The sequence below is a fragment of the Lottia gigantea genome (assembly GCF_000327385.1).
Source record: "Lottia gigantea unplaced genomic scaffold LOTGIsca_5, whole genome shotgun sequence".
NCBI lineage: Eukaryota > Metazoa > Mollusca > Gastropoda > Lottiidae > Lottia > Lottia gigantea.
Window position 1 is genome coordinate 4,419,660 of NW_008709715.1, and position 20,902 is coordinate 4,440,561.

At 34.0% G+C, this 20,902-nt stretch overlaps 1 protein-coding gene across 1 annotated transcript; it reads right to left on the reverse strand.

The window, feature by feature from the left end:
• Positions 1-5,198: 5,198 nt before the first annotated feature.
• LOTGIDRAFT_105957 (hypothetical protein) lies at positions 5,199-6,825 on the reverse strand (the record flags this gene model as incomplete). Its single annotated transcript, XM_009062056.1, has 2 exons — positions 5,199-5,555; positions 6,184-6,825. The coding sequence occupies 2 exons, from the start codon at positions 6,823-6,825 to the stop codon at positions 5,199-5,201; spliced, it is 999 nt and encodes a 332-aa protein (XP_009060304.1).
• Between the last annotated feature and the right edge of the window lie 14,077 nt (positions 6,826-20,902).

Consider the following 20,902-nt stretch of genomic DNA (forward strand, 5'->3'; position numbering starts at 1 on the left):
TACACAGTTGTCGTTCCTTGAAATCTCTTTCCATGGAGACTAATGTGACTTCAAAGAATGAGAGATTGCTGTAGTTTCTGTACTTATCGACAAATCTCACATGATTATGGCGATTATTCGAGATCTCAAGGTTAGCTGTTCGGTTTCGATATCTAAACTTAGATCAACTTTACCATTCCATAAATATGGTTGTTTTTTTTATTGTATAGTTCTCGAACAATAAGATTCGTCAATCAGATTACTTTGCTATACTCCATATTATGTATCGCGATCTGTAATTGGGCATTGGAATGGTGACGTTGGTAGTTCAAAGTTTACGTAGGTTTATAGTCAAGAATATCGGTCTGCTGTATCGAGGGCTAGAAAAACATCTCTTGGTCGCCCTTATTCATCAATTCAAGATGTTATAATGTAGACATGGTATAATCCTTCTACTTATACCATTAGATTTGTGGTCTGTGTAGACATTAAATGTTTATAGTCTATTACAAGATTTAAAATGAAATCTAACTTTTACCATCGGGGAAGTTAGGCCAATGGTGGTAATTATTTTCTCTGATTTAATGGTTTTCTCAGAAAATTGCTGACCTTTAATGTCTCATCATGTTATAAAGGGAGTTGACATATGGATTTACACATTAATAGAACGAGAGCTGGAAATAATAGTAGCAAAGTCGTAAACTTGTTGTTAGGCTACCATGTTGTTCGTTTTGAGGTTCAAGGAAATAATCGAAAAAACTTAATCATGGCCAAACATTTTGGCTTAATTTTAGATACCCCTAATGGAATCGAATATATTTGAACTGAAAATATTTAAATGTATTTTTGAATTATCATCTTGTCGCATTTTTTCGCTGTGCAGATAAAGAAACAACACATTTTTTATGATGAAATAAGCAATGAGTTATAACTGTGTACACTTATAATATAAATAGTTATTATTACTTCAGTAGAATTCATGTTCTTTTTAAAATGTCGCAATAGTGGCACCTGTAAAATGTCAAACGACGTCAGTACAGATATATTAATAAAGAAAGAAAGAAAGAGAGAAACAACAATATTTGACAAGGATAACAACTTGCGTTCAAAGTTAAGGATCCCTCTTGGCATTGATCTTTCTCGGATTATCCGTACCTATTTACAGCTGGGTCGACTGGAATTGTGAGTGAAGATGACTTATTCAATTAGGTCATCGGACTATCACACGCCGATCGGGAATTGCACTTTGGAAGTGCGTTTTATTCGGTTGAAAGAGTAACCTCAAACAATAGAAGAGTTTTAGAAAGATATCCTGGACTAACTTCGTGTACATGTAATTTTCTTTTTTTCACCAAGGGGGAATTGAAGGGCAATGGCAAAACTTTACTCACCGCAAACTGCAGGACGCTTCTGTTCTCCATTGGGCTCAAGTATTTGTTGTTACATGTATTAACAGTTTTTCACTGATGAGAAATCTTCACAAGCTTGCTTTAATGCATGCCAGCTATATACAACTTAAATCAAGCGCAACAGTATTACTACTGTGACTAGTTATTTATTGTTAAAATATGTCTTAGCATGTGAAAGGGTCTTTAGAAGTAATTTGATGGATTGATATATCTACGAAGAGCTCTCCAACTTGTCATTATAATGTGTAGATGTTCAATGATTCCAACTGTTAACAGTCTAATGTAGGAGCGATCTCTTTCAAAGCAAATTTCCAAGCGTGAAACTAACTCATTTCAGATGTTTACTTCAAGTGCATCATATTGTTTGTTTCGTACAAAAAGTGTGAAATGTATTTTAAAGCATGTTGACAAAAAAGTTAAAGTGATGGAATTTTTTTAATCAAATTTCTCAGATGGCTGTTGTCGATATGAATTGAAATGGCGTTTTACATCTTTTTAAAGTGATACTACGTCTTAGAATTAAAATACAATTTAAGAATTTTAAACTTGGCGAATGAGAGCCAGTAGATATACCTGGTGTCATAAATAACATAACAGGATCCTTATATAATCCGATAAATCCAAAAAACTAGTAATTATCCATAAATATTCAATTAACTATTGAAAAACGCGTAATATCAAGATTAAGCGTTTTGCATTGATTACTTAGTTTTATGAATTTTCCAATTTTCCAGATTTTACAGTGATTCTGTTGTAACTTTATGACACCAGGTAAGCTAACGGATGAATATATACTTATATTGACCATTTCGAAAACTTAAATTTTATGTTCATTCTAAGACGTAGTATCACTTTAACTGCTAGGTGATATATATACCTATTAAACGAATATAAAAGAGCTAGGTGTCGAAATGAGACTGCTTCAGGCATATGTCGAGAAAGGAACCTTAATATTTTAAACCTAGTTTGACATGGACCTGAGGATTTTTTAACCTATAGTTGACATGAACCTTATGATATTTTAACCTAGTTTAAACTTGGAAATAAATCGAATGCCACAACTATTATTTCTATCAATTAAATAGACAAAACGTTTATAAAATGTAAGTTTAAAAGGCAAAGATCTCTATTTTTCACAGCGAAATGAGGATGGAACTATAACAAGGAAAAGGAAAATGCCGATTACTGTCACACCACTCGGAAGTGAAGTCAATTCTGCCCGAAGTTTACTTAATATTTTCTTTAAAACCAGCCATGATTTTAATTTCCTCAACAACTAGATCACCGAGAAAAATTCTACTTCCGTATTTGACTCTGTGTGGATTTGATTATATAAGTGGCAAAATCTCCTAATAGGAAACGAGGTGAATAGGTTTGGTTTGATTAGTTCATTAGCAACAACATTCAGAATTTTCCTCATTGAACATAGTCTTTTCATCACAATTTTGAAATTGTGCTACAAAAAAAGATGAAACTGTAGTCACGATCAGGTTGTTGTGTGCAGGGGCTATCTGTATCTAATTTGGAAGACGGGCAACGCCAAACGATATGTGCATGAAAAACAGCAACACTAGCTTTTCAGTTATCGAAGGGTCTTTAACGTGCAAAACCTGTAAAACACGGAGCTCTCTTGATTATTCCATACCATCGACGCTTTTGCAATGCTATGCCGGTATCGACCCTTGAACCTTGAGGTGAACAAACATGATTGTGACTGGACAATTAAACTATTTCACACAGAACGCTCTGGTGGCAATAAAAATACCCCAAAAACCTATAAGCGTGATATGCCTAATCCGATTCACTATAAACACATTCAAATATTTGTTTTGTTGTTGCGAACTAAGCAAATGTAATATTCCCTTCAATTAATTTTAATCCCAAATGTTTCACATAAAATTCTAAATGATTTTCCATGGAGTTTATCTGTTTGAGTGCATTCCCAAGGTGTAAAATTAAAGTAGACAAGCGCGAATTATTTCAGTAATTAGGACAGGTTTTAATACAAGTCTTATTATATATACATGGAAACGTAATTGTATTATGGTTATCTACTACATTGTATTCCCTAGTGTGCGGTAAAAACTTAGCTCGATTGTGCGATAAAAATCTTGTCACCTGATACTATCTTGATGGCATTAGTTTGAAATTAATCAAGTTACATTGCATGTGTTCTTACCATTTACTATAATATTGTATTCAGAATTAATTATAAATATCCTCAAGGTCACCGTGCTGGTATTTAAGTGGGTATTTCCGTATGAAATTATGAGAATTTTGTTGCACAGAGCTAGCAAACATGAGGATTATTTTGAAATTCTGAAACTAATTTCACCGTAAAATTTTTAGAAATTTTTAAGGTAGTATTTTAAGAAGTTTGAAATGTCTTTACCTTAGAAATAACCCATTCAACACTTTTTTGTGCAGAGTTTGCTGAAAAACTATGTAATGGGAGAGATGGTTTTATCCAGTAACAATTGAGTGTACAAATATGATTTATTATAATGTCATGTTAGTAACTGAATGGAATGTTGTTATTGATAAGTGATCAGGCTACAGTTGCTCGCTTCCATCTTCTTGTCAATTGCATGTAGTTCCCAAGCTGTGATTTACGTAGTTCTACTATGTGGATGACATATTTGGGCGGAAATAATTTATAGAATGATACAGAACTCATAAAATCACTAACTGGAATAAATATCCTTTTGTGTTTAAGGATTTTATATGGGAATCAACAGTTTTCACTTTGCTTTCATGTAAAATATTGCAATAACGCATATAAATTCTAAATTCTGTCTAGCTACAAAGTTGATCGAATTCCATTTCAATTATCAATCTGTTCTTTTCGAATAAAAATTCAGTACAATTCGGCAAAAAGGGTTCACAATTTTAGACTGCAAGTTGTTAGGCTTATGGCGTGCAGTTATTATTGCTGTTAAGTAATTCATAATGGATAATCCTGAATTGCAGGAGATTCTGGTGATGGGATTAACATTTTGAAAGGTGATTTTGATAGTTTGAAGCGTGCCATTGTAGTGATGTAAGAAAATAGCCTTACATCCTGGAGAATGTTCTCAATGTCGTGTTTCGACAAATATGTCGAATGGGCTGTCCAATATAACATAAACACATTCATTATCACAAACTTTTATTCCACATTTACAGACATAATATAACGGTATTAAATGATAAATTATAGAAATCTATTTTATTTTATGATAAATCATAGGCATTTCTTTATTACAAGACATGCAGTTTGTGCACATCGTTTTGCACTGTTACGTTGTTTTGATTCTGGTCGATCAACGATGCCAAAGATTAAAAAATGACATGATGTATGTTAAGGCAAAGCATATAAGATACTTTCTAAGCTTAAATACACAGTTCTGCAAATCTGATCTAATCTGATCGGATAGACTGACGATTGATTCAAATCATATAAATGGATATATCACTCGCATCGAAATATTAGCAACTGAGATCGAGTAGATGGTCGCAGATAATGATCGCCCTGCTCAACTTTCTCACTCAACTGTCGTGGTGTTTTCATGTAGGCTAAATCCGGTGATTGATCTGAGCTGTCGTCTAAACTCCAGTAGCCAGTCTCAAGGTAGATACGAGCACCCTATAAGGCAAGAAAGGATACGACTACAGATATAAGTACCCATCTTCCCGAAAGTCTTACCAAAATTTTACCACAGTTTTCACCCCTATTTATTTCAATACATCAAGATTTACATTTAATGCCATGACACACTCCTTCTTGTGTGCTTAATTACGTGGCGTAACTTGAAATTAACAGCAAAAAAGTCAGTGATAAGTAAGTTTTTCTGGTCCTTCATATTTATAAATATTCACATCTGTCATTTGAAAAGAATTACAATCACTATAACGAGCCATTTTATAATCGGATTTCTTCGTATTCTGAAACTTACAGATGAAGAACAGCTTCTTGATGCCTTCCCGAAAATGTGGGTTAATCCAAAAATACACGAAGGGATTGTAGCAGGAATGACTCATAGCTAACCAATGAAAACACATCCATAAGTACACCATGTAATCTGAGTCAAATATGGTTGGATCTTGGTCTCCAATTAAAGTAACTACGTGAAGAGGCAACCAACACACAGCGTAGATCGTTACGACTATAATAATCATCTTGATTAACTGAAAATATAAGTTACGTGTAAAATGAAATATTTTTTTTATAGTAAAAGAAAATGTATTTCCATAAACACTGGCATTCATAGGAATGAAGAGTATTAAATATTTCATTCGGTAGTCAATAGAGCTAAATTTAAGCTTTTGAAAAGTGAGGTTAAACGAATGAAAACTCTTTCACAAAATATTTCGACGCAGATCAAGATCATACAATTGTATAGTTAGTAATGTGCACCATTAACTCGATATCTGGCCCCAATCGAACGGAGATATCTGGATTAGATACATTCATACTCGACCTCGAATGCAGGGATTGACATTTCTAAATGTTATGTCGAGTATTTGCATAGTGCATACTCTAGTTATAATGCAAGATGAGGGAAATGGGCCAATCAATATTCAGAATATCTGTTTAATCAATCAAAGAATTATATATAACTGCAAGGGAGTGGATTGAAAAAAGAATAACTGCTAAGGTTCTCGAGGACGACTTCTGCCAACTTGTCCTATACCAATCTTCTAGACGATGTCCTTTCTCAGATTACCCATACCCAATTAAAACTAGATCGAGGAATTTCACACATCAAGCGAGATAAGAACAGTTTTTAGTCTAAAATACAAAGTAAATACGCACCCGTCTTTTGGAAGCTGCTAATCGTTGATCTCGTTCTTCTTCGGCTTCACCTGGAGTTTTCTTAATCCACACCACATAGCCTATTCTACAGTTAGTATACACCAATACAAGTAATGGTAGAAAATACTGTAATAACATTACCACAATGCTGTAAATATATTTTCTTGAGGGAGGGTCCCAAACCTCTAAACATTGTCCCTTGGCTGAGGGATGGTATGTCAAGTTAGAGAAAGAGATCTTGGACATTATTGCCGTTGGAACAGGCACTATAAAAGCTAGTATCCACACCAATACAATGAGATACCGAGCTTGCTTTTTAGTCAATTTCGGCTTCAGTGGATACATGACAGCAACATATCTATCCAAACTCATAACTACTAGAGTAAACGCACTGAAAAACACGGCTACCACCTGTATGTAGGTAACAAGCGGGCACATAAACGCCCCAAAAGGCCAATACATTAATATCAGATTAGCGACAAAAGTAAATGGATTACAGATTACCGCCTTAACAACATCACTGAATGCTAGATTCAGAAGAAACAGATTTGTGATCATTCCTCGCATTTTACGACTTGATAAAATAATATAGCATACGGCTAAGTTCCCGCCAACAGCAACAGCTATCAACAACGAATACATAAACACAAGTGTCACTTTAACATATTGAGGTAACTCCGTGGTTAAATTGCCAGTCACTGTCACACTGAAGTTTCCACTTGATGTCCAGTTCTCCATCACGATGTTCTCTATATATACTGGTGTTGAAATGCGTTCATACGATATACTTTCTTGCGAGCTGTATGATTAACACTCAACTGAAAGAATAAAAAAAGACCAGAAGTTACAACTAAAGTATAATATTGGGGTGTTTAAAGAGTTTAATATTGTTACGATATATAAGCATACTGTATCATCAGAGACACTCAACGGCTTGCAAGATAGTTTCTGTAATGTACCGTCTTCCACCTAATGCAGTAGCACTTTAGCAGACAAGAGTATCGGAAAATATATTGGGTTGTACATTTTTATCATCAAAGTATTAGTATAGTAGATCCCTGTCAATCAAATACGATTAGTGCTGTTTCATTCACATTAAATTGCAAGGAAAAAAGAAACAATTTTCTTGAAACTTGATTCATGTGATGTTTTATCTGTTCAAAGCTGTTATCGTTTTAATATTACTCGAACACTGTTTTATCGCCATTCACAAGCACTCTTATTAACATCGTCTTTAATAAATAACTTTTTTTAAATCTCGGCAATATTGCTTTGTATAGAAACATACATTAATGATACTTCAAATGACAATGGTTTAAGTTATTAAAAACTGTGACATTAATGGAAAGATTTTTATCGACATTTTACAAACTAGATTCTATACTGAGTGTTCCGAATTAAAAACAGTAGCTTGTTGAATTATTTACATACATTTCTAATATACAACTATTTTTATGTATATCAAGTTTGATTATCAAGTTAGATAACAATTGGATCCAAACCTGACCACTTTCGCATTCATAAGCTAATTGTGGACGATCAGAATAACGGACCTGTACAGTTTAGATGTACAAACTTGCCACACAACTTGGTTTATTATGTAAGCTATTAATCTGATCTGTGATAAGGTTTGATTCCAGCGAGCTATTTCATAATTGGTGTTGACAGTATTAAGAAGAAATACATATTGGCAAGTCGAGAAGTGTCAGAGATGCTTTTCAAAAAGTTAAAGCTGCTATGGAATTTGCTGCTGTTATGGTTATCATGCTATATAGCCTTTAGAGCAACCCCTCGTTTCTTTTGCAATGCGTTACCATATTGGTATGAAACTGGCATTGCACACAGAGCTACGGTCTTCTTGTAATAAGATTTGTTGGCTGAATACAACTAACATACAAGTTCAACTGAATCGAGAGAAGAAATGTACACTTGCGACTGTCGACAATGAAACTATATGTTTTCAACTAAAGTTACAACTTCCTTGATTTTTCATGTATCATCTTATTAAGGACAATAATGGAGGTCGTAAATGATAAAGTGAAATCTGTAATAGCATCCATGCACGATACACGATACTATGTCATTTTTGCCAGTACATTCAGATCTCGCTGTCATTTCTTAAAAAATAAATGAGTAGTCTCCGTCAGGTGAAATAAATTGAAATGATATGTAATCTGGATCAAATTGAAACGCTCTGTTAAAATGGAATTGTCAATAAGACAAAAAGAATTGTTTTCGTGCTTGATAAGAAAACTAAAAGAAAAACGAGAAAGGATAAAAAACTAAGACACTTTTTGTTCAAATGGTTTAAAACTAATACCAATCAGGCTATCTTAGAGGTAATATAAAATATTAACCTTTTATCTTTCATTGTCTCCAATTGGCAATTTTTGTTGCAAGCAGATTTTGACACAGCATTAGACTGTTCAGCATTCTGTTCAACCAATATCACTATTTGTGTTAGTCCAAAAAAAAACTTATATCGAAATGCCACCTGAAAGTTTTCCCAATTAGTTACGTATCTAACTTGTAATGAACTATAAAGATATAGAATAACCTGACATTTATCTTAACGACCTGAAAAGTTTTATTCAGTGTCTAGGGCATGCGACACATACTTCCTCTTTGGATTAACATTACACTGTCTCGAACAGAACAATAAAACATATTGACAAGAGATAAGTCGTCTTAATATTTGCTTTGTCAGTTGATAAACCCCATTCCACCCCCTGTATGTATTTCAGAATAATAATATAATGACGATATGTGTAATTCGTGTTGAAACGTTGTGTTCAATATTTTACAAAAGAAATGTGCTTATTCCATAATATTGTCTTGTGTTTGTAATATAACTCTCCTCATTTCTAAATGTTGTTCAAGTCTTATATTTCTAGACACTTAAAAATTGGAAATATTCACAATATTCACATGGTTGCTCATTATGTGGCTTAACTATCCCCATTGGTTAAAAATATACTGATGGATGAAGTCTGGCAGATGGCTAGACATATTCCAATCGTTCTAGACCCAAAGCGATTTTTAATATAATTCAGTGTCATCAGAGAACAATTCATGCCAAAATCGGAATTGTAGCCAAAAGAACCATAAACTTTCCAAAATTAGAATTAATTAAAGGTTCACAAACACAAATCTAATCTTGTCAGACGGCCGAAAATAATCAATTTTAAACAATGACATCAGACAATAACAGATATGTTGTTGATAAATGCAACCAAAGAGCTCAGATACAGATAAATTGCCGTATGTTGGTCGGATGTTTTTAATTCGACTTAAAACCAAAAACCAAACTATACTTCTTCAATTTGGAAAGATTCACAGCTCACATAGCAACCAAAAGGTGGGCAGTTTGGGAAAATTAAATTATTGATTTATTTCGGTCTATATTATGGAGTGAGAAATAATATTCTATTCAATTCCGCGTTACTTACCAATGGAAGACGTGCTCGTTTAGCAAAAGGTTACAGACAGACACAGTGTTAGTAAAGTTGATCCGTGAAATTTGAACGTTTGTCAATTTAATTGTGCAGTAGACCGGACAATAATATCGATGGTTTCAGACGTTTATATGAATAATGTACAAAATATACTATCTTTATAGCGTTAAAGGGATTGAAAAGGTGTTTTTGCCACTGTATGTGTGTCGCTACATTTATAAAATAAAATAATATTGTCAACAAATCATTTCTTGTTTCTTGTAACATGTGAGATATATAGCGGTATTGGTATCTCAGATGGTTAATGTCACGAGAGTCGAACGTAATTGAATGTCAAACTTTATTAATTTGATTGTATTTTTGTTAAACACATTTGTGACTCTGTGAACTTCATACTTTGGAATCCCTTCTAAAAACATGTTTGATATTTACAGATCGTCTAACAAAGTTGTCGTTGCCCATGCTAATGTCCATGGCTGAACAAATGCTCGTAAACAGTCTACTTAGACGGAAGTAGTTAAGATCGTTTATTAACACCTAGAGATAATCCCGATGTAAGCTTATAAAATCGAGGAAATCCGCTCAATTTACAACAAATAAACACTGGATCATAATTAATCAAGGTGGAACTCTATCAAAAACAATTTGATATGCCATAAAAGTCCTTTCAAGATTAACTGGATATTTGATCTTAATCTGTTTCTTTTCCACGAGGTCTGTGATTTCAGTCCAAAAAATCCAGTTAGTCCTACCAATGATATATAATCCATTATATTTTTTGATAAGACTTCAAACAGTTCATTACTTCAGGATGGGTTCCCTTATTTTTATTTATGAAAATGAAAATGTAGAGGTGTTCTAATGACTTGGAAAAATAACAGTTACATTAGCTACATTAGAAGGGAATTACCAATTATCAATTTGATACTAAAAAATAAGGAAGCCCGTCTTTAAGGAATATCCTTTGCGAAAACCCCCCAAAAATTGCTTAAAGAAATGTATGACTAAAGGCTGAGGGCCGTATGCAGCGCTCTTACCTTGACTAAAGTTGAACTTTGGCTAAAGTCGAACTTTACAAAGTTAGGTTTAAGGCTTTCATTTTCTACATTTTGATAGTCAAATCTAAGCACGACTTTCGTAAAGATCGACCGGTGCATACCTAAAGTTCAACTTAAGTCTAACGTTGGTCAAAGTTTAGGTAATTTGGCCCTTAGTATTTCAATAATGTGATGGTTGTGGTTACAACAAATCTACCAGTGGAGTATTTTAACATGCCTGGCAAGCTATCTTTTTTATAACAATCAAATTAATATCGGTTTACAAACGTTTGTTCTTCACAATACCATCTTATCACGAATGCCACCAAAACACCGACCCATCTCAGCAACCAACTACAAATAAAAGGACTTAAAACACGATCAAGATCACAGAAATAATCCGTAATTGAAAAGTTCATTCTTTGAATTTAAATCCATACAATTAATTGAATTCCCAATCCGTATCACTGACATGTATTAGACTAGAATAATCCTAAACGAAGAATACGACCTAATCTTGTTCATCCAAAACCCGTCGATATTAAAATACTTCTATAATAAGCTTTCTTTTGATAAACAAATATCAAGCAATCTAATACATTTCAAGGCAAAACTTTGGTGCGTTGATAACAACGATAGCGTAATTGGCATCCATAATTTTCTTGCCATGATGACCTCGATAATGCTAATCCTGAAAAAATGCAATGAGCTTGGGAACTACATTACGAATGCACATTATCAGGTGCATACTAAATCAAACATAATGATTGCCCCTATGACAATGACACAATTTAAGCGGTATCGCATCTCAATATTAGATCCGAAATTCATCATGATTAGCCAATATTAAACTATACGAAGATCTGCATATCAAATCAAATTATGTCAAATATAGTAAAATTTAAAACGCTCGTCTGTCTCTATAATTGGGGAACTGGGTCGTTTAGTTTAGAAATAGCTGGATCCATTGTATCGTATCTTACAACACGATAATTTTATCATTATATTATTTTGGACGTCATTCGCGACTGTTATGAAATGTGAATCAAATTTATGAATTTAAATAGTAATGTTTTATGTACGTTTTACTTCAAGGGAGGGAATTCTCTGACATTTTATCTGACCACTGAGGCTACTTATGAATTTTGTTTAAATTTAAATTTAGTCGTTAGAGTATGACCAAATCGGTTAAAGTGACGGACAACAACTACTCATAATAAGTCTTCGGAGTACTGTAATTCGAAGCATTGCACGGTGGTACAATGCGTACCTCTCAATATAAGAGAATGACCCTATGGCCGTATGTTCAGCCTGCCCATCTACTCATCTGTTTTAATTCTCTCCTACACTTCACTGTCCCTCCTTGACGAAGAACCGTCCTGACGGATTTCAGAGTGCAAAAGTAACGGATGGGTCAGGTCCCCCCCGTCCCCCGGATTACTTTACTGTGGGAGAATTCGGCAGAAAAAGTAGAATTTTTCATTTAAATGGGTGGCCGAAAGTATATTACCACCATCATACGACACTGTCTTTTCCATGTGTTTCTTCTTTCCCGTCTCTCCATGATTTCCTCTTTATACATCTCTACTTCCTTCCTCTGTAATTGTTTTTCTCACTACTTCCCTGTTTCTCCATCCTTCCTCTATAATTCCATCTTCTCCACACTCCTCTCCCTATAGATCTGGACTCTACTTCTTACCTCTCTACTTGTTATTCTTACTACTTTACCTGTCATGTTACTTTTCTTTCCTCTCTACTTCTTGCTCTCTTCTTTATTCGTCTTTCTATCTCTATTCCTTTCTTCTCTCTTTTCCTGTTGTCCTGACTTCATTCCTCTCTACACCCCTATATCTACTTTTTCTCTATTCCTTTCTTCTCTCTTTTCCTGTTGTCCTGACTTCATTCCTCTCTACACCCCCATCTCGTCTTTCTACCTCTCTTTCTCTATGCCTATCTTTTCTCTTTTCCTGTTGTCCTGACTTCATTCCTCTCTACTTCTAATTCTCTATTCCTTTCTTCTCTCTTCTCCTGTTGTCCTGACGTCATTCCTCTTCTCTCTTTTCCTGTTGTCCTGACTTCATTCCTCTCTACTTCTATTTCTCTATTCCTTTCTTCTCCCTTTTCCTGTTGTCCTGACTTCATTCCCCTGTCTCTTCTTCATATCCACTTTACCCTCTCTGATCTTACCTCCCTCAACTCCCTTTCTCCCTTTCTGTCGTCCAATGTGTCCTATTATTAGTCAAAATTAGAATTAATCACGAACTATCTGCAAATCAAATTGTATATTTTTCATGAGAGCTCTTGCCAAATCTCATAGTGGGCAACGCTCGGCGATATCTATAAATCTTTAGGAACTATAGACGGTTTAATTCAGAAATAGTTAGATCCATTGTATCTTATATACTAATAGAATTATTTAAGACGTCATTGGTGAGATTGAATTGTATAACAGGAACAATTTGAAGTACTAATGAATTTCTATGAACTGTCAATCAAACTTTAAATTGATTAGCCAAAACTGAAATTGGTGTGACTAATTGCTACTCAAATTTGTCAATCTAAACTGAACCCTGTTATAATACACACCTTGTAAGTGGTATATGTATCTAATGGGCCTGGAAGCTACACCATGAATATTAAGACCTTATCTAGTACATACAAAATAATATGTTTGCCAGGCAGACCACATAAGTATGAACTGCAGTCTGCAGTTTGCACTGGGCTAACACGGGTCCAGAACACTACATTAAGGATGGTACTTTTCGCATACAAAATCTATATACTTTGTGAGCTTTGAGGTTGAGTGATGTTCATAGCGTATTTTATTAGCGAATTTCATTGAAATATGGCATCTTCTTTCAATAAGTATGCTGTACCTCGACCTTTTCAGACTAACAGCAAAACTTATCAACTGTCAAGAATGTGGTGATATTAGACAGAAAGACTTCCTAGTGATCAGGACATTCAATAATTATTACGGCTTTCTGCAATGGAAATTGACATGTTACTGCCCAAACCACAAATACAGTTTAATGGCAATGAGGTATGCAGAACACAATAGCAATCGTGGATCATTCTTTCAGGAAAGAGTTGGAATACACTGGCGCAAGCATTGTGTCCTTCAAGAAGACATTTCAGACGAGACAAAACCTTTGTAGAAATTTCTTTAGTGGTTAATTTTTAATAATACTCAAAGTCTGGGCTTACATTAATTTCCGCCTGTGTTGTCCTAATCTAATATTTCTATACTAGTCACACATAATCACAGGAAATTGTCGCAGCTGCAGTTTTGAGTGAAAAAAATAAAATAATTCATGTATTTCATGCTGTTTTCTTCTTTTTTTTCTTCTAAAAAATATAGATAAGTAGAACACAAACGAAAAGTGGCGTTAAATACTGTTTCATCGTCGCATTTTATTCGGATTTAACCAAATAGCTTATTTTTAATGAACAGACTCGTGGTGTTTCTGCTCCAAAATGAAAATGATTAATCTAAGAATGATTTTGCGTGATGAAAATTATGATCATGGGCATAAGCTGTTTTACAGGGGCAATTTGTGGCCATTTTTTTAATTAAATTTCTTAAAGGAAAAGAGTTTCTATAAAATTTTACAAAACTTTATAAGATGTTGTTTTGAAGACAATATTCGAATGTACTTAATTATCAGTAAAATTTGATAAAACTAAAGGTCACCTGGTGCTTTGGTGATTATTATTAGACATGTACAAATGCGCAATGAGGGCAATACTGCCAGGACAGTGACATTAACCTACCCTGTTGCGATTTCCAACTATCTAGGTATCTTAAACGTGAACAGGCTGTAAAATTGGGGTTAAATGTTCCATTCGCATGACTCTCTTTTTCCCTCAATTTCTGAGGGTATTGATTCGACATATATGCGAAATTGAACTTTTGACATGCAGGTTGACGGACAAGCAACAAAACTCACTTCGCCACAGTCGTCCCTTCCAAACACACATATACAACATGATAAAATGTCTTCCAGCGAAAATATCACTGAAGATCACTAGATACAGAAATAATTGCCCATTATGGGAATAATAGTTTGTTACCAAACCTAAATGGCTGTCATTCGCCAGCTGGTTCTCTATCAAACCATTTATACCCATATCGGCAGCAAAAGTCAAAATAACTCGCTAAAGGATTTCTAACTTCAATTATCCAGATTGAAACGTGTTGTCTAAATTTACCGTACGACGTAACGATGTTTCTCTATATCTGTCTCTGGATTCAATAACTCACTAAATTAAGTTCAACACCATACTATTGAAAGAAGGCGCTGCGTACTCGTCTATGTGTAACCGAAATCGGCAAAGTTTTAATTCCTTATTTAGCATCAGTTGGAAGCTATTTTTTTTTTATATATTTATTTATAAAACAATGTCTTTGTTACTTTTTATTTTTGTTTGTTAAAGTCCCTAGTTGCTCTCTGTCGACACAATGCAATGTATTGATCATGTATTATTCAAACGTCGTTTCTTAAGCTTTAAGAGAACTAATTAATTTGTTTATTTGTATGTAACTCAGTAAAAGGTAACAACATTTAATTTAAAGGGACAGATGACCCATTTTGGGAGGTTGCTTTGGTCTTCAATATGTGTAAGTAATCTTCAGATATACAAGAAAAGTATGAAAATCGCTTCAAAAATACCTCAAACTAGGAGTTTCTCTATTTCTATATATATATGTCTTTTCTATAGAAACGCTATTAATTCTGGACACATATGGATTTGAAGTCTTACATTTCGATGGTGAGCTATGAACAATATTACTGATTAGCTTGACTAAAACATTCCCGTTTCTGAAACTAAGGTACAATTGGTAAAAAAATTGGACCACTTGTCCCTTTAAAAATACTTCTCAGAGAAAAAACCTCAAAATACTCAGGGTAAAAATATCTCTCCGTAAAGACTCAAATTACAAGAAAAAAAAACATCTCCAAATGCATTTTTGCTTTTAAGCATCCCCCAGTAATGTTGATCATGCTTTGATCAAAAAAGTCACTCTGAAAACTGATTTAAAAGTGTTTCACAAACGACTATAAAAGCTATTTAAATCTATTAATTCGATCTGATTTAATTTCTGTCTATGAAGCCGAGTTAAAAAGAATTCATTATGTTCAACGTATTATTTTCATTTTTATATCTGAAAAAATAAATTCCGTTGGTCTTACTTACATATTATTGCAGATATATCCATTTCAAATTTCTTGCAAGTTCCGTCTTCTATTTCAAAAGTTAATCCCCAAACTAGCCACCTTCAACTTTTATTTTTCTTCCAACTTTTTTTTCTGAAATTTTACCAAACTCATTTCACCACTAATCAAGTTTGAATGAAATGTTTTTTACTTAGCCTATCCTTTACTAGAGATGTGCCAATAAGAAACCTCTTTCAATATCAGTTGCACGACAATATGAAGGTATTTTAGCAACCTTAGACACTTAGTACTGAATCTGAACTACGGCACTATGAATGCCAGTAGAAGAGTTACTGTATCTGTACCTACTAATCAATATAGGTTTCAGAACACAACACTATCAGGATTCGTGGAATTGTTATGCATACTTGTCGTGAGTAATGTAAGGTATATTTACTAAATACTTTTGAGAAGACTATTGTTGCCATCATTAAACAAGGAGTCTTTTCATAGAAATTTGATAAACTTTTACATCAGTCTTACAGAAATACGCTCGAAATTCAAAAGTATACAAGTGTTACGACGATCCAAAATTGTATCCTCGTCATTGATGCTGCTTGCAAGAATTAACAAGAATTTTGGGTAATGGGGCAGTAGACCGAATTCCATGCGATGCAAGATCCCTCGACTATCGTACAACGAACAGGGGCCAAAGTTTCTGCACACTTGGACCAAAACTGAAACCCTATGAGTTCACAAGCACCTGTTACGGACGACGATTTTGGTTTCAGAAAGATTAACCCTATAACCTTTGAAGTGTAGTGGAACATCTTAGGAAATTCTGAATAAAAAGTCAAGTGGTCATCAATAACTTTTACATTTGAGTTTATATCAGCTTGATAAAAACATTAATGGTGACTAAATCCTTTCTCCCTTTGTTCAACAAAATATGGGTCTTACTCATTATTGTTCACTCCATTTTGGTTTGTTGACTTATCTTAGTAGAGAATATAATAATCCTTGTTTTGTGAACTTCATTTGGTAATAAACTTTAAAACAGTCCCATTTGAAAACTCTTTTTCGCCTTTGCATTATAAAGCTCTTCATTTCAACTATGATATAATATTTCATATATATATATACCCTGTACCTTGGCGCACTCTGATATTTTAATCATTGAAACTATGTTAATATTTTACAATCAGATAATTATAGAATATCCGCTCCTTAAGGGTAAAAATCTTTAGATGAATTAAATAAAGACTTCATTATCAAATCAAACTTACTTTATCTTCGCGGAGTTAATTAGTACTATTCGTATTAATGAGAGAGCTCACTTAAAAATAATCTAAACTAGAAGAATGGAAATAGTGTTTAACTGCTCTACAATGGAAGACACATGCACGACCACTGACACCCTGTTTAACTGCAGAACCGTTGGTGTGAAATGAAATGCGTTCTTTTGACTTTTGTTAAGACTAAAACAACGGACAACGGCATGCAGTGTACAATGAACAAATTAATCCCCTGACAGTGGCTACTCTAAGCACGATCATACTTTTTACACGTCAACCCATGCATCATTGACAGGAGAAAACGGATTGAAGATATCCTATTATAATACCTCGACCCATTAAGAGATTGAACCTTAACTTCTGGGATATCTTCGAACTCATCTAGCCTCCCCTATCTGGTTATCTGTTTTACAAATCGCAGAAAGGTAATGTTCGAAGTAATTCAGAATATGTGACAAAAAGAAATGAGCGAAATCAACTGCAATGATAAAGATATCGAGTAATCATCGGCATGGAAACAGCAATAATAATGTACAGACTTCTTTGACGCTTGTATATTACCTTATACCTCATATAATTAATCAGTGCGAACACTAAGGCGAACAAACTCGTGTTGAACATGTATATAGTGCGAACGGATCGGATTCCATTATCTAATTTTAGCTCTCATGGTCCGCGAGATTCAGTGCTAGATGTGTATAGTCTTCAAAGGTTAGAAGGACCCTATGACGAATTTGCCAATAATGACAATCGACATTTCAAGAATCATCTACATTTATTGCAACATCTCCTTTGTAGGATTCGGGTCTACTTAATTTCTCTCCAGCTACTATTATTTACACGTCTCAAGAGTGGCGACTCATCGGCATCTAGACACCGGACTGAAGAGAGCCATAGTATCTCGATGTTTCTTAATGCCAAGTGCACTTCTGACATAACGCGGCTGGAGAGCTTTATCCTTGTAGCTGATGCTGTCGGATGCGAAAATTGAATTCTGCTGCATTAGAGATTAGGAGCAAATGAATTTCACAATGAATACTTCCCACATATTATCATCACTTTACTTCACACATGAATAATAAGCAAAATAATTAAGGAAAATGTTGAAAGTTCTGTTCCTTCGAATTGGTATCGAATTGAATTATCAAGTGAAGCCTCGAAGGACTTGACAAGTTCAAAGCGACCAGAAATGCTCACACCAAATAATGTATAGATAAAAGTGCTTTCCTTTGTTGTGGTCCCTATTGGATCATGTAAATTCAATAAGTGTTTCCTACACCTAGTCACAGCATTGCCCTAACTAATATCATTATGAACCACCAATAAAAATGTAAGTATATTTCTCAATAATCACCAACGTTAGTCACAAGAGCATAGATTTTCTAGATAACACCGTCTACAAAGGAGATTCCATAGCAGCAACGAATACACACTGATACCCATCAACTCCTGTACAAGAGCTCATTTCGTCCAAAAGATTACCTTTTCTTTTAAGCACAAGTTTAACGATTTCATCGAATTTCGATTTCGATTCCGACCAAGCCTATAGGATTGTCTTTTCAAAACTGAAAGTATAAGTAATTCTACGAAGAAATGGTATGCGATCCAAGAGAATCTAACATGTGAAACCTCGAATTTAATTTACATAATTTCAAGTAAAAACAAACAATATGTAGGAGAAACTCAAAATAATTTACGCACTCGTTTTTCGTCTCACATATCAGATATCAAATTAAAGAAAGACAAGCCCGTTTCCAATCATTAAGAAGAATATCTTATCCTGACCCTCATTGAGCGCATAGACTACAAGAGAAGTTCCCCTATGTCTATAAACAAAAGATGATCGTAGCATATTAAAAACAGAACTTGAATTACAACTTTGTTTGTATCAAATTAAAGCAAATTAATATAACAAACTAACCACTTGTCAATTGGGCCAGTTATTATTTCATCTTTATTTCAGATTAAAAAAGCAGCAGTTCATTTGCTGTGTAAATATGGGAACTTCCAATATTATTGATATAAAGTTTGTAGTACTGTTTAAACGATACTATCATCGAATAAAAACCAATTACAGGTGAAGACAGTAGAAATTGTGTATAATAACTCCCTCGTCAGATGTAGAAGGAAAATAATTGGATGAGAATACCTTTAATCTTGAGTGACTCCCTACGATACAGAAATAGAATTAAAGGCTTAAACAATTAGTGCAAATGTTATACATATAAAATTATGAACCAAATTGGCCATTGTATAGACTTGTAAAAATGAAGCATGGCAAATATAATGATCGAGTGAAATCAGCTGCTCTTAAGAGTAGAAGTTGTTATTGTCTTTTGTTATAATATAGTGCCCACATGACTTTTACATTTTTTTTGCAAAAAATCTTCAACAGATATTTTTATTCTTAAGGTGTGACTTTTTTCTTTCGCTGAAGAGAATTCCTCCATCCGATCATACAATAGCATAAAACTTTCAGAATTTTTAATCACAGATACGTCATATTGCGAATAATGTAGTTTTGATTTAATTTTCTTTTAAAGTTTAAAATTATCCTACTTTGGAATCATTTAAGCAAACTGTTACTTTTCTAAAAAAAAATTAATGAATCTTTTGTGTTGAAACTTGTCAAGAGGCAACTTGTGTTTTTTTTTTTTTTTCATTAAACTTCCTTGTGCTCTATGTCTTATTAGACCAATATACGATGTGCCAAGGGCAATAGATTCGGCTAAGCCAAGAATTAGTAATAGAAACCATTAGTGGAACTGTAAGCTATATGAACAGGCGTAGGAGAGCGGAAGTGCCCTGAAAATTGCTTCAATTTTCCACAATGGTCACTATTAAAACCGTTAAAACAACCGCCCTGTGGCTATATGTTATACTACCTTTATCTTTACACGAGTTATGACTGTTAAGTTCAAGAATTCGACTTTTCAGATCATGTCAAAGATGTCAAAAAGCAATGTTTAATTCAAACAGCCAAAATTTTCTTATACGATGAATTTGGTTATCTTAAGAGTTTAATACTTTACAACAATAATCCACGATGACCGTGTTCTTTTAATTTTGAGGATGAATTTGATTTAACCTGCTATATATACGCCCTATACCTCTCCTTTCCTGATACAATTAGGTAATACTTTGCCAGCACAATGGCAATGGTCAACGAATCGTTAATATAGATCACTAAAACTTTTTAAACCCTTTTGGGTTTTTGCATGTCTATTTTTGACTAAGTTTTGGTGTAGATATGCAATTTGATGTATGAAATTGCGTTTTCTTTCAGATTTTGTGAGATGATGAGAGATTTTCGTGCGGAATGTTAATTCTAAAAATAGACGTTTTTTGTGCAGAGACAGTCAAACGGATGTTGATAAAATGTAGTGGTCTACTTTCAGTTTGGTTAGCTCAAGTTTTCATGGTCATTATATATCGAATTTTTGTCCAGAAACTAAGTATTGGCCAGGCTTTTATGTGACATTTTGGAAAGTTTTTCAACGAGATTTCTGAAAAAAGTTATAAAAGGTCGAGTTTCGTGATTTAACTTGGAAACATATGGCAAATGAGTTTCCACATACACAGCTTCTAGCATATGAAGCCAAAGTTTACTGTTCGACAAGACGCCACCGTCCGAGTTGGCCCAAGCATCACAAACCGGAAGATATCGGCAACTGATTGATCCATTTTGGCTCCTACTCAGAGCTGGCCTAGATAAGCCAGTTTTGAGTGAGATAAAGTTATCGTATATAACTTAGTGTTTACTTTTCTAGAGT